We start from the raw sequence: 14,273 nt of genomic DNA on the forward strand, positions 1-14,273 counted from the left end.
TTCTGTTCCTTCCATGCCTTTCAAAAGCTGTCGAGATCAAAAATGTTTTTGTTTTTTTAGGGAACAGTTTGTGATTTACATGCATGTACGCAAGTTGTCTGTAGCCATGTATGTGTTTTCTCAAATTCTTGTACAGCAACGTGATGGCACACTGTAATGAAAAAGTTGTTGGAATAAATAAACCGTTTCCTCAAATATGAAAGTTCTTCACCCTCATATTGTTCAAAATGTGCTCATATCCGGATACAGTGAGATTTGTAGCAAGTAGAGGATACTTTTCCCAATACAAATAGAGATGAGATGATGACTGTGGTAACCATTTACTTTTCGTCGCGTATTAACTCTTAATTTACCACACAAGAAAAGTCATTGTTTTGCACCGCAAGGTTGAGTGATGACTGAACTTTCATATTTGTGTGCACTGTCCCTTTAAACATTTTTTTATGTGATCTGGTCATTGGCATTGTGCCTTACACCAGTTTCTCTCTTTTTTTTCTCTCTAGATTAGCTTTATATGTGTACGAGTACTTGCTTCATGTTGGGGCCCAGAAGTCCGCACAGACCTTCCTATCTGAGGTAAGACACACACAGCACACAAAACGCATGATGACAAAAATAAAATCTGCAAAATCGAAATAACAGAATTGTGGGTGTTGTTTTGTAAGAGCGGAGAATAGTAAGATATTGTCATTTTTTTATCTGTGCTTTTTTTGTAAGCTGCTGTTATATGGCATCACTTACAAAAGCATGTTTTCTATCAAGCTTGTTCTTTTCTGTAATGCTATAAAATCCTAATTGAACCCAGTTGCTTCATTTCAAATAGCCCGGCACATGATTTGAATCTGAGCTGTACTGCCACACAATCATACCAGGATTTATATTGCAACACTTTTAAGGAAAAACGTTTGAAGCCTTGCCATTTTTGGTATTGTTTATTAATTACCCATCATTCATTTACTCAAAATAATTTTTGCCGAATGTCAGTGTTTGTGAACAGTCAGCTCCGCCTATTCCTCTGTTACCTCAAGCTAGTCATTCCCCTGACTGGGACGCAACTTTGGCGCTGCAGCGTTTTCTCGACTCTCCTGGTGTTTTTAAGAAATACCGGCGTTTGTCTGATGTTTATCCTGCAGTTTGGCAAAGCGATAAGGTGAAATTGACCGATAACGTGTTCTTAACCTTCAGACCTGCTTGGGTAATCCACATTCAGCCACAACGAACAAACCTATCCCCTCAATCCTCGCAGATTTTCTTTTCTGGGTTCATTTTCCTGTATAATCATCCATATATAATTGTTATAATAGGCTAATTCTTTCCTCACACTTTCCGCGGTCACTTCGGGTCCCTGTGCTCACCTATTACAAAAGGGAACGTTTTCTTAAATACACTGAAATGATGGCCCTAATTAGAGTTAGCATGGTCATTTCCACACAAGCAGAAGGGATTGTGGGTAGAAAGAAGCCCTGGGGTATGTTGAGGAAAAACAGTTCACCAAATCCGAAGCAAATGATTAATTTTTGAGGTCATGAGTGTGGATGTATAAACCCTGCCGTTGGTCTTTTCAGACTGTTTTGTTCTCTCGTGTTGTGTGCACAGGTTACACTTTCCGAGTTGGGTGTCAGTTAAAGTATTTAATTATTGTCCTAAATATGTTTCATTTAGCTGGTTTATTGGGTGAGAGTTGTGGGACAGAATCTGGAACCGGGAGTTATAAAACACAGATAAGGGACAGCCCGTGCTCATCCTTAGTTAAAAGGTTGATGAGAAACATGAAATTATTTAAATTGCTTTTTATTTTGACCAAATATGCTCAAACCCACTTTGTATATAAGGCAGATTTATTAAATTGTCAGCCTATACCCTCCTGAAAACAACTATTTTACTATAAATCGAACAAAAAAAGAACATGTCAATTTTGGGCGATATACAGTATCTAAATAATAATCAAAAATTCCCTAAGACTGAAACAAAAGGCAAAAAGTTGAAAACTGCTTTTATTTAAAAACAAGGTACACATAAGTTCTCTTTTTTCCTAAGAAAGTCATGTACCAAGCCTATTTTACACTACACTATTTAACGACTCTTTAACCTTCAAACGTTTCTGGTATATTTTGTTATTTAATAAACAAATTATAGATGTTCTTCCAAAGCAACCCAGAAACATTGTCTTAATAGCCACATGTCTAACAGGTTTCAAGACATAAAGCATTCAGACAGCATTCTTTTGCTTGTATATTTTACACATTTATTAATACTGTATCCACATACTGCTATTGGCAAAACATTGGTGATGTAGGTACAGTAAGTGAATGATCACGACAGAAAGACAGTACTGTACTGTATTTGTCATGTGAGCAGCGTGCAGCTGAAGAAGATTTACCAGAGGAAGTGATTTATCGGCTATAATATATCAGCCTAAATTTTATTATCGGCCGATACCAATAACATTTTACCATTTATTGTCCATTTCATATTGCCGATAATTTATCGTGCATCTCTATAAAACATGGTTAGCATAAATAATGATTTTGTAAGAAATAGCATTCTTTAGGCTTTAGTGTCATAGAAGGATGGAGTACTTGTGGAAAACTAGTGTAATGATGTAGTGGAGAACGTGAAATGATGTATGGGGTCTGAATTGGGTCAGGTTTTCGGAACGTCTGACGGGAAATGATGTTTTGCACATTATCTAAAATTTCATCTCTCTCCCATTCTTTTTCACCGTGTGTTTGTTTTAGATCCGATGGGAGAAGAACATTACATTAGGGGAGCCTCCTGGATTCCTGCATTCATGGTGGTGGTAGGTCCCATGTGTTTTCCTTCTTTTGCTCACAGAGCTTATTATAAATCCTGTCTGCCTGACTTTTGTCCGTTTGTTTGTGTGCAAGTTAGTACAAGTAGGTGGGAATTTCAGTGCGAGGTGCTTTTTTTTTTGTATTATTTATGCACAAACCAGTTGCAACGTGACAGGTTTGCTGTGTTTTGAGGTAATAGTTATACTTGCATACACCTTAGTTGGAAAATGTTATGTTTGACGTACGACCATCGACCATATGACGCAGTGAGAGTTGGCACAGCATAATACACAATGACTGATATTTATCAATTTGCCCTTTATCGCATTTTGTCTGGATAAAACGGCATACAAAGCATTTCTTAAATATGCTTACTGTTGACAAAACACACCCCACCAGGAGAGAAAAAGATTAGCTATTAGAAGACAAACTGGAGGCGAATATGTATTCACTTTCTCTGTATTGATTTATAGTTATCTAGGTTTACTGTTGGCCATGACGCTGGCATTCAGACTGTACGTTTAACCTGCTGTGGTTTGACCCGTGGAAGCGGGTGTATTATTGGGTCAGGCGGCTGTACGGAGGGCACGTCTGCCTGGTCCTTTCTCTCCTATCCCACAAAAGGCCCAGATGGTGGGGAAAAGACAAGGCCCATCCATCCCTCCTTTCTTAACCTTTGTCTTTGCTTCAGTTCTTTGTTCCTGTTGAAGACCCCAAACACAGATTAACTCTATGCATACCCTATTCCTTTGGGCTAAGTGACCAAAGCCCCCACCAGCGTAGTTCTATTCCTCTATCGGTTGTCTCTGTTGGGGGTGGCCCATGACAAACCGAGGGCCGGCAGGGGTCCGGAGGGTCAACAGCTCACCGGTCTGTAGTGGTTTTATGGGAATTAAGGGAGATTGGTTTAGGTTTAAGGAAATAATGAAAGGCATTAAACTTCACCGCCCTTGCATTGTATGGTGCCTCCCACAAAATTCCATTTTGTACTTATTTTCCGAAGAAGTGATGTTTCCATGTGCATATTTTAGGAGATTAAATCAGTGTCTGCAAGATGGCAAAATCTACATATAATACATTACTGTGTATCGCAGTTTTGAATAGCTATACACTAAATATTGCTATATTATCTTCATTTGTGTAATTTAACACAATAATATTGTGTCACCAGGTGCTTCCTGATTCCTTTACTAATTGCTTGTATTCTGTCGTCTATTGTTTCCCATCGTTCACAAATCTGTTATTAACCGTTAACAGCGTGGATGTTCCCGTACCTGAGGTCAGCGGCCGCCTGAGGCTTTGGATTATCTAGTTTCTCATATGCAAATGATGCACCACTGTACTTTGTGTCATACACATGCAAAAGAGCTCCATGCTGTAAATTCCATATACGTGTGGCGGTATTATCCCTGCTTTATCTCTCATTGTCTTCGTCATTAGGATTTGCTTAATTGCCCCCGGAGAGGAGCTCAGTGTTTAAGAGAATCTATTAACATGAGAATGTGGTTTCTTCAATTAGCATCAGAGGGACGTGCAAAGCCTGACTGTTATTGCATTGTTTGGCTCACAGGAAGTGGCATGACGTCATTCAGACAAATCTGCAGGTGGTTTAAGTCACTCCCCTTCTGTTACAAATATATACTATAAATCTATTGTATTTTAGCAGTTACTAGCTTTTTTGTATTAATGGATTTTTGTGACCTCCTTAAATTTTGCTTTAAAGTTTTTCACTTTATGGTTAATAATTTATAATTGAGCCGATAATGTTGTCATGATACCAGAATTTTGGTCGAATGTCTCAGTTGCTCTATCGCTAAGCCCCTCCCCTCTAACGCAGATGAGCCAATGGCAGCTGAGCATCAGTTGCATGGGGACCAGAACTCGGACAACTTCAGGTTTCATCGCAGAGAAGCATTGTTAAATCCTAAGTTTTTCTCGTTTTTACAGTGCTAATGCTACAAAAATGATCTGCATGGGCCACTTGTAACACTGATTCCAGGTATCTTGAGAGGATGGGGAATGTCATTTGTTTTATTCCATTTGCTAAATCTAAACAAGACTGAGCAAAATGTGGGCGCAGTAACCTGGTTCAACCACAATCCCAAAGAAAACAGTTGTCATACTCGCATTAATTTACAATTTTCATGTGCTCAAGCTGAACGTAAATGTCATCATGTGGTTCAGCAAGGTATCACTGGCTAAAAAGAGTAAAGTTAGCGAGTCCATGCCAACATACAAACCTTAATAGCCAACTTCTTGCGTCATTGCAGGACTTTAAGGTCTTCATGGCACTGCCTCGATTAAACTGGTTAAAAGTAAATTAATCGAATCTTACCCTGCGGTTTTTGACCAGCGTCGTCAGTTGCGATCATGAAGACCGGCTTCTCCCCTCGCTTCCAAATTAAACTTGTTATATGCCGTATTTATTGTAAAATCTTTTATATATCCCTCCATGATATATTTTAGGAATATACCACTAGAATGCTCCCCAACGAAAGTATGTGCAAAATGTGTGAACTTTCATTGTAAGACATTAGCGAACTCTGTGTGGTTGTCCGAGTTAACAGTATCTAAAAAGTTTTAGACATTTATCTAATCGGGGTGGGGCTTTTAGATTCTGTCTAAAAATCCACCCCCTCACAGTTGACATGAAGGTCAAAATTTGCTAAATAGACTAAAATAACTTTTGTACCAGGCTGTAAACATGTTTTTTTTCTGCTATAAAGTTGGCTATTTTAACATGGGGCTCAATGAGATTCTGCTCTGTTTTGGAGCCAGTCTCCAGCGACCCGTCAAAAATTCCAGTATAAGTTACTTCCTTGTTTGTGTCACCAGAGAGACCTGAAGGTTGTCGCTTGTCAAATTACATTTTTTATAGCAAATAATAAATATATATGTCAAATTGATCTGAAATTAGTTTGATCAGTGTTTTCTCTTTTTTTGGCCAATCAATCATATTCAAAATAAAAGTTTAGAAAGGCATAGAGAGAATGTGGCTGCATCCGAAATGGCAAACTCCATAAGTATGTACTTTATGAGGGCTTAATGGATAGGAACTGTTTTGCCTGAATGGGTGTAGTATGAATGCGATGTGGTTGTCCACCATATTGACGTGATCATGTAATGTAATTCTTCTTCTTTTCCTTTTTAAATGGGGTTGGCAACATACGATTGAGGTGCATATCCACCACCTACTGTACTGGAGTGTGGGTCAGAGATTAGCCATGTGATGTAATGAATTAATAACCTTGCATACTATGGGTTTTGTACAAGTAAACAAAACATGAAACAACATTTTTTACATATAACTTTATGTATTTACCAGCGTAGCCGGCAAGCAATACAGTTTGGCAGGTGCAGGAGCTGCTTGTTTGTCGTTGTGCATGTTTGTGTAACGTTGTGGCGCACCACAATTTTACTTGGTTTTAGTATATTTTGCAAATGAAACTTGTTGTCCGGTAACTAGATGCGAACTTGTGGACGCCGAATCCTGTTATTTAAACATGCCATCTGGCTGTTCTGCCTGTCTGAGTGAATGAACAGCACAGTTTAACGTGCTACACACGTGGTTCTCATGGATTTGTCCACGTCTGCGCTACACTAAACACACAACTAAAAACAATAAGCGTCTTCCGATGACCTGGTTAACTACAGTAGTTTTATGTGGACAAGTATATTACTATTTAATAGTAAAAAAAATTAAAACATAACTTGCACATTATTTAAACTAATGTAGGTAAACTAAATGCATCATGCATAAGCTGAAGTTAGTTGTTTAGATTTGAAATGATTCTTTCTATTTTTATGTATGTTTCTTATGTATTTGTATTGTACTGCATTTTGAATTAAATTTGGCAATGGAAAGTACTAAATTGGTTTAGATTTTGTCGAATACTCGATTACTAAAATACTCTATAGTTACAGCCCCACACATGACCATTCAGACACGCTGGACATGCGTACATAAATGAAAACAATTGTATGGGCATACATAAGTTGGTTGTTGAGGACAGTTGGTTAGTCACAGACCAACCAGTACAAAATGAACATGATCACGAGGAAAAGCAAGGACGTCTTCTTGTGGATAATGTTAGATAAGGTAATCCATGTTATTAGGCTTGTTTGATTTCATGCGGCACCACGCAGACCGATCGACGGTTGACATCACATACTGAGTGGGCTATTTAAAAGCATACGGCTCTCGATTCTCTCTCACGTTGCTGTAATGTCACCGTATTCATTTGTGTACGGAGCGCAGCTTGAAGTTAAACAAGCCTGTTGTTTACACAGTCCTTGCGAGGCAGGTCATTGTCGCTTTCAGGTAGCGTAATGACTCATATGACCGAGGCTCAACGAATCAGGGAAGCAAACGCAATGATACAGACGACCCCATCAGTAAACGAATGTGGGGAACCACGCTTGCATATTCTAAAGTCTCAGTTTTCGTCCGTTACACCGAACTAAAACGGGGTCTGCAACGTTTCCTAAAGTCTCCGTTTTCAGGTGTGCATAATCGTAGCAAGAGTTAGTGCGTTTTCCTTTAAAAACACATGGTATAATCGCCATCTAATACTGGTTAGTTTAGGTCTAAAAAGTTAGTTGAAAAGGATAAAAAGCTTTATTTGATTTAAAAAAAAGTATTGGTTGAATAAAAGTAATTTTTTATATAACTTAACAATTAGATGAAAATGACAATTATTATTTTTTAATTTGTGAAGTGTTTGGTTAAGCCACTTAAAGGTACAGTAGGCCTATATGTACGTGTGTGTACAAGATATCATTTTGAGCCAGGAAAAACCCTTTGTAATTTTCTCACGCATACCTCTTAATTCACGTTTGGTGTGAACCCGCTATAACACTTTGACACACATCAGCTTTTTCTTGTTCCACCTGTTTGATTGCACTGTTTCACATGACCAAGCTGTGTGTTTGACCATTAGCACCCACAGACGCACTAAAACTTGCAACTTACAGATACTTTGACATTTGTACAAGCCAGATATCTGTAGTTTTTATTTTATTCCCTGTTTTTTCTTCTCTTTACTTCCAAGTCTGTTTCTAGTTTCCTCTCCCCATTAATGCTCCCTACCCCCACACAAAGGATTCCACTTTTCTCTCCCGTCTCTCTCACTCTACCACCCTCCCTCTCTCTCTCTCTCTCGGTCTCTCGCTCTCTCTCGGTCTCTCGCTCTCTCTCGGTCTCTCGCTCTCTCTCGCTCTCTCTCGCTCTCTCTCGCTCTTTCTCGCTCTCTCTCGCTCTTTCTCGCTCTCTCTCGCTCTCTCGCTCCTTCACTTGCACTACAAGTGTTCAGGAATGTTCTTTATCCTGGTAAATATTTGCAGGAACAAAAAGCAGCACTATTGCTCAAACCAGCACGTTTCGCCATTAGCACAAAAGCAGACATATCCGCTGTTTTTGAATGCACACCTCATGTATAACAATTCTGTTTTAAATGTGTGTTTATATATAAATGATCAGGTTTCGAGTATCTTTATTTCCTTTGGGACAGTGACAGCCAGGAGCCAGTCGACCTTTGTGTTAGGGCCTTTTCAGGAGATTTTAAAGGTGATGTTTTAAATCGATATCTGAAGACCTGAAGCGATCTAATTTGGGCCAGTTAAACAGGTACTTAGTTTCAGTACAGTAATTAAAATGCCATTTGGAAACAAACCTTGTCCCCCCTCCAAACAGCCCTGTAGGACCTGAAGGCTTTTAATTGGGGATATCCCTGGCTTAATTGATCTGTAACCTGCTGCTTGTGCCAAGCGGGTGGGTGCGTTAAGAGTGTTGGAGTGGATCTGTGTCTCGTGAATGTAGCGTATGTTCGATTGTAGGTCTTTTTTTACCCAGCTGGCAATGCAGTGGCATAGCGATTAATCAAGCTCTGCTGAAGTCGAAGCAATTTATTGCACCGTGGCATTGGTTTTGAGTGACGTAGGATTCTTGTAGTGTGCGTTTGTTGGAACAGATTTGTCTGTATTTAAACATTGTAGTTTCTTTAATTGATTGATGTGCAAATTAATTAATATAATTAATTGCATTTCATTACATAAACCAATATTTGTGTAAATAGATCAGGGCTCTAGACTGCGACCACATGATCGCATTTTGCGACTATTGTTCCTGCAAGTTTTTCTTAATTGTCGATCAATAATAGGTTTTGCGTATTATTTTTACATTTTATACATTGTTGAGCTGCAGCGTTGTAAATATGTTCTAATAAAAACATATGCCCTTCGATTACTTTACATTTTGTTTAATAATATTTGTTACATTAACATTTCTATGTGTAAAATGTATGTAATTGCACTAAATGAAATTGTAACACTTTACAAAATAATGTTAACAAATACAAATGAACTGTGATGTCAGTAAATGCAAATAAAGTTTTTCATGTTAGTTCATTGTGCATTATTCATGGTTAAGTTACAACTTTTCTTTTAAATATATTAGTACATGTTAAAAGTAATATTAATAAATGAGACAACCTTATTGTAAAGTGTATCCAACTAAATGTGTAAATTTGTTCAATTTAACGGTCTCATTCGCTTCTACTTCCTGTTGCAGTGTATTCTGGGATTTGTACTGCGCTGCTCCAGACCGCCGTGAGACCTGCGAGCACTCCAGTGAGGCCAAGGCTTTCCACGACTATGTGAGTAACATGAAGGCCTACCAATCTCTCGTTTCCCTAGGATGGTCTGGGTGGGCGGGGCCCTCATCATCTCATCCAACGGAAACACAATCTAATCTGTGAGCGCATGATGTAATGGTGTTGCGTTTTTTAGAGGACTGAATGACACATGGCAAATTTGCTTAGCCAAGCACCACTGGATTCACCATCAACTGTTCTGAAGGGCCTCCATAAGCATATAATGAAAGATTAACTCAAGCTGAATAGCGTTTTTACATGAATTAGTGTGTAAAATAAGATTTACTGTGTAGTACAGTGTGTGTTCGTGTACTGCTAAAAATGCACACCGGATGTAATTGTCTGCATTAGGAAGACGATTCATTAGGTACGGGAGATGTGCGCTTCCATTTCTTTTGTTTTTGCGAAGCAGCCACGACACTGCAAACATAGATTTGCACTGCTTCTTTAATTTACACTGACAGACATGTAATCTGATTAACATTCTGAATGCTTTGCTGTTACTGAAATATTAAATCTGTGAATGCAATGGCATAATGAAATGTCAGTTGTTGTTGTTTTGCCGGGACGCCCGCAGGCGCGATTCTGAGCGTTGAGAAGTGACGACTGCTCAGAATAGATTGACCGAAAATGTTTCTTAAGGTTATGTAGATATCAGTTAAAGTGAAGGTCGTATGTCAACCCAAGTGTATCGCTTTTTAAAATACAGATGTTTTATAGTTTTCACTGTTTGCAAATTTACTCACCCTCTTGTCATTTCAAATTTGTGTGACTTTCTTACTACTGCAGAACACAAAAGATAGATTAAAGAAATGTTGGTAATTGAACAATGGCGGTACCCATTGACGGTTTTGTGTACCTACAATAGAGGTACCGGCGTCGTTCGGTTACCAACATTCTTTAAAATATCTTCTTTAGTGTAAGAAGTAAGAAACTCATACAGGTTTGAAATGACAAGAGAGTGAGTAAACTGTGACACAATTCCATTAATGGAAAGGCTAACAGGCGAACGAGTGGCAAAAACGTTTTAAAGTATGCGTCTCACCGTTTTTTAAGAATAGCCATAGCACATTTACATATGTTGGAATGAGACTGTTGTGATAGAAATGCGTACCAGCAATTGTTTATAGCTCCACCTGGAAAAAGTAGCACCACTTCAAAAGGATTTAGGCAACTACAGCTCACGTTTCAAAAATTTTACTGAGGAATTGTACTTGAGCAAAAATGAAAGCTTCACATTTCTGATTTCAAAACCTCCAGGCCACTTGACTGCTAGTCTTTCTGTGTAAGCTTTTATGAAGGTAGAATAGTAGCAAATCTCGAGAGCACGTAGATGTGAATTTGAGACCTTGTACAATAAATATTTGCACTTGTATGCTACAATTTACACTCACAGCTTCGATGTGAAAACCTGTAAATTAAAAATCTGAAGTTGAACGCTGAGATTTGCACTCGCAGACAATAGTCACAAACCTGTATTCTGGATTTGAAGCTGCAGACAAGTAGTCGCAAATGTGTAAAATGACAGACACAAACTTGAAATACATATTTGCATTTCTTCTTACATTCGCAGTACAACCTCAAATAGGCACTTGCAACTTCTCAAGTCTGTCACTGAAAGTTCAAATTTCGCGCTACGACTTTTGCTACCCTTATCGCGATATATCAGTTGCAAAACTGATTTGTGCACTTGCAACTCAGTATCAGCGAGGGGCGGGAGAGGCGGGGGTGGGTGGCTGCAATGGAGTCGTATTATTGGTCGGCACCTAGCCAATGAAATCGGGCTTCTTTTCTACGCGATGACGTCACGACACCCGCAGCCTCGCATTCGCGACACTTTGGTTGTCATCGCGATGGCGGGATATAACGATCCGAGGGTAAGTTTTTCTTTTTATACAATATTTGTTATTCAAATTATTACATACATCACATATAACATACCGTGTAAATACAGTTGACATTGTGTGAGATGTCTTTGTTATGACAACTTGACATAAACCAATACATCATAACCTGTCAGTGTATATGTCATAACAACTTGACATTACTAAGACAACATAAATTGTAAATTGTCATGTGGTTGGTTTTGGCATTGGCTGTCATGAGGCAATTATAACTGTGTCATGAATATTTTTCTTGACCTCAACTACAGTGGTACAAATTTAATTTGTCATTAAAATGTTATAATGGCCTTACGACAGCAAATGTCAAAACCAACCAGCTGACAGTTTTTAATGTAATGTTAACCCATAAAACTAAGTGTTTTTTTTAAGTTGGATACTTAATCTGCTATGTCATGTTTATGACATATTTGTGACAGGTTGTGTTGTCTTAGTAATGTCAAGCTGTTATGACAAAGACACTGACAGGTTATGAAGTATTGGTTTATGTCAAGTTGTCATAAAGACATCTCACTCAATGTCAACTGTATTTACACGGTATGTTATATGTGATGTATGTAATAATTTGAATAACAAATATTGTATAAAAAGAAAAACTTACTGTCATAAAGTTCCATAGAAAGGAAGGAAGGAGGCGGGAACCGGCGAACATTCAAACAATAAAACTTTAATTTAATAAACAATAAACACGGAAGTAACCGGCAGCCACCTCACGGTAGACTGCCGGCCATAAAACATACACATAAACATAAACTAAACACATGTTCGGGCCCGATCCTCTCTCGTCAACAGTCCTGCCAATCGTCCTTTTAAGCTCCCAATCTCCTCCGTGATAAGACGCGGGACCGGTGCGCGCACAGCTGCTTGCACTTATCACTCACCGGCCCCGCGTCACGGCTCTCGTCCCGCCTTCCTCACCACACTTACCCTCGGATCGTTATATCCCGCCATCGCGATGACAACCAAAGTGTCGCGAATGCGAGGCCGGGGAGTGTCGTGACGTCATCGCGTAGAAAGAAGCACGATTTCATTGGCTAGGTGCCGACCAATAAAACGACTCCATTGCAGCCACCCACCCCCGCCCCTCGCTGCTACTGAGTTGCAAGTGCACAAATCAGTTTTGCAACTGATATATCGCGATAAGAGTAGCAAAAGTCGAAGCGCGAAATTTGAACTTGCAGTGACAGACTTGAGAAGTTGCAGGTGCCTATTTGAGGTTGTACTGCGAATGTGAATGTAAGAAGAAATGTAAATATGTATTTCAAGTTTGTGTCTGTCATTTTACACATTTGCGACTACTTGTCTGCAGCTTCAAATTCAGAATACAGGTTTGTGACTATTGTCTGCGAGTGCAAATCTCAGCGTTCAACTTCAGATTTTTAATTTACAGGTTTTCACATCGAAGCTGTGAGTGTAAATTGTAGCATACAAGTGCAAATATTTATTGTACAAGGTCTCCAATTCACATCTACGTGCTCTCGAGTTTTGCTACTATTCTACCTTCATAGCTTTCATCCGTTTGAGGTGTGCATTAAAAAAAACATAGTTGTTGACATGTTTTTTATTACCGAAATCCAGAGACCAGAGTGATCCTGTGATGAATGGTTTAAATGTTGCCTAAAAAATAAACGGAAGTAAGTTTAAAGCAGTATAATTATAATAATAAACAAAAACTAGAAAAAAATTAAACATTAAAAATAAACCAATCAATTATAATTTTATACCAAAATTGCTAAAACTTTTACTACAACACAAAAAATGTATAATAAAACTATAATCAAATCTATAATAACTCGTAAATGAATACACAATTTCTACCGTAAATTTCCAGTAAGTGTTCATTTCAAAGACTCTTGGTTATATTTGAAAGAATGGTTTTGCTTTTGGTGTTGTTTGACAGTCTCTACTGACAGATGCCAGTTTGTTAAAAGCTGAAGAAGCTCATGTACACAAGCATAGATAGATGGAGAAGCTGATGTAAATAAGGAGATTAGGTTTTTGTTCAGAGGCTCTGACCTCTTTTTTTCTCTGTATCAGAAATTGAATGGTGGCATTCAATTCAGGGGTCGGACAAAATCTCTTGATGTCTTCCTCATCAGGAAATATGTCGACATGTAGAAGGAAGCAGAGATGATTATATTTTCCCGCCTACCATTCGCTGCACTGACTTTGAAACCATTTTAGTCAAATGTTTGCTTTGGTGTTAAGAGGAAACGTCCCCCCCCCTCTGGGATGTGATTTACGGTATTTTACTAATAGCTAATCGCAGACGCCTCATGCATGTCGTCCCTCATTGATCTTCAGTGTATTAGTTGCTTAAATGACTTGGTTAAACAGGATTAAATATGAGCAGGCTTTTCATTTGAAGGGCAAATATTTCATTTTCTAACGTGACACATAGTTTTCAACAGAAGTTTCGTTTTTCATCCGGCCTTTCTGTAGATTCCCTTCATCTGCTTAAAGGGATCATACACCCCCCAAAAATGTAAACAACTGACAACCCCTCGTGTTTTTCCAGACCTGTGTGAATTTCTTCATGGTGTGAAAAACATGAGTTATAATGATCTTTGTTTATCATTAAAGTAAAAGATGACCGTGAATGTCTCCAGTCCCTATTAATTTTCTTTGTATAGACATTCTGTTAAATTCCTCCCTGTGCGTTTCATGGAAGATGGAAGTAATTTTAGATGGCTGTGTCTTTAAAGCTGCTGTTTTCCCTCCTGTGTGTGTGTGCGCGCGTGTATGTGTGGAGAGCAGCAGTATCATGTGTGCCTGTCTTGGCAAGGTCTTTGCGGCTACTAGGGTGTCCTTGAGTTCAGTGATTTATCATGTTCTTATTGTGATCCCATTGCTCCTGTGTTAGGTCATAGCTCTGTCGGTGCCTGTGCCGTGTGCACATGCACATGGGTTTGTCTGTAGACCTGCGT

General features: G+C 38.8%; 1 protein-coding gene across 2 annotated transcripts in view; it reads left to right on the top strand.

Moving 5' to 3' along the window:
• LOC306891816 (single-stranded DNA-binding protein 3) overlaps nucleotides 1-14,273 on the top strand; it is a 60,618-nt gene that overhangs the window by 8,989 nt on the left and 37,356 nt on the right. For both annotated transcript variants that reach the window (XM_079452369.1, XM_079452370.1), the window contains exons 2-4: nucleotides 504-576; nucleotides 2,739-2,800; nucleotides 9,364-9,448. In XM_079452369.1, coding sequence (XP_079308495.1) covers nucleotides 504-576; nucleotides 2,739-2,800; nucleotides 9,364-9,448 — 220 coding nt within the window. The remainder of the gene's footprint in view (nucleotides 1-503; nucleotides 577-2,738; nucleotides 2,801-9,363; nucleotides 9,449-14,273) is intronic.

This window comes from Barbatula barbatula, assembly GCF_947034865.1.
Source record: "Barbatula barbatula genome assembly, chromosome: 3".
Classification (NCBI taxonomy): Eukaryota; Metazoa; Chordata; class Actinopteri; order Cypriniformes; family Nemacheilidae; genus Barbatula; species Barbatula barbatula.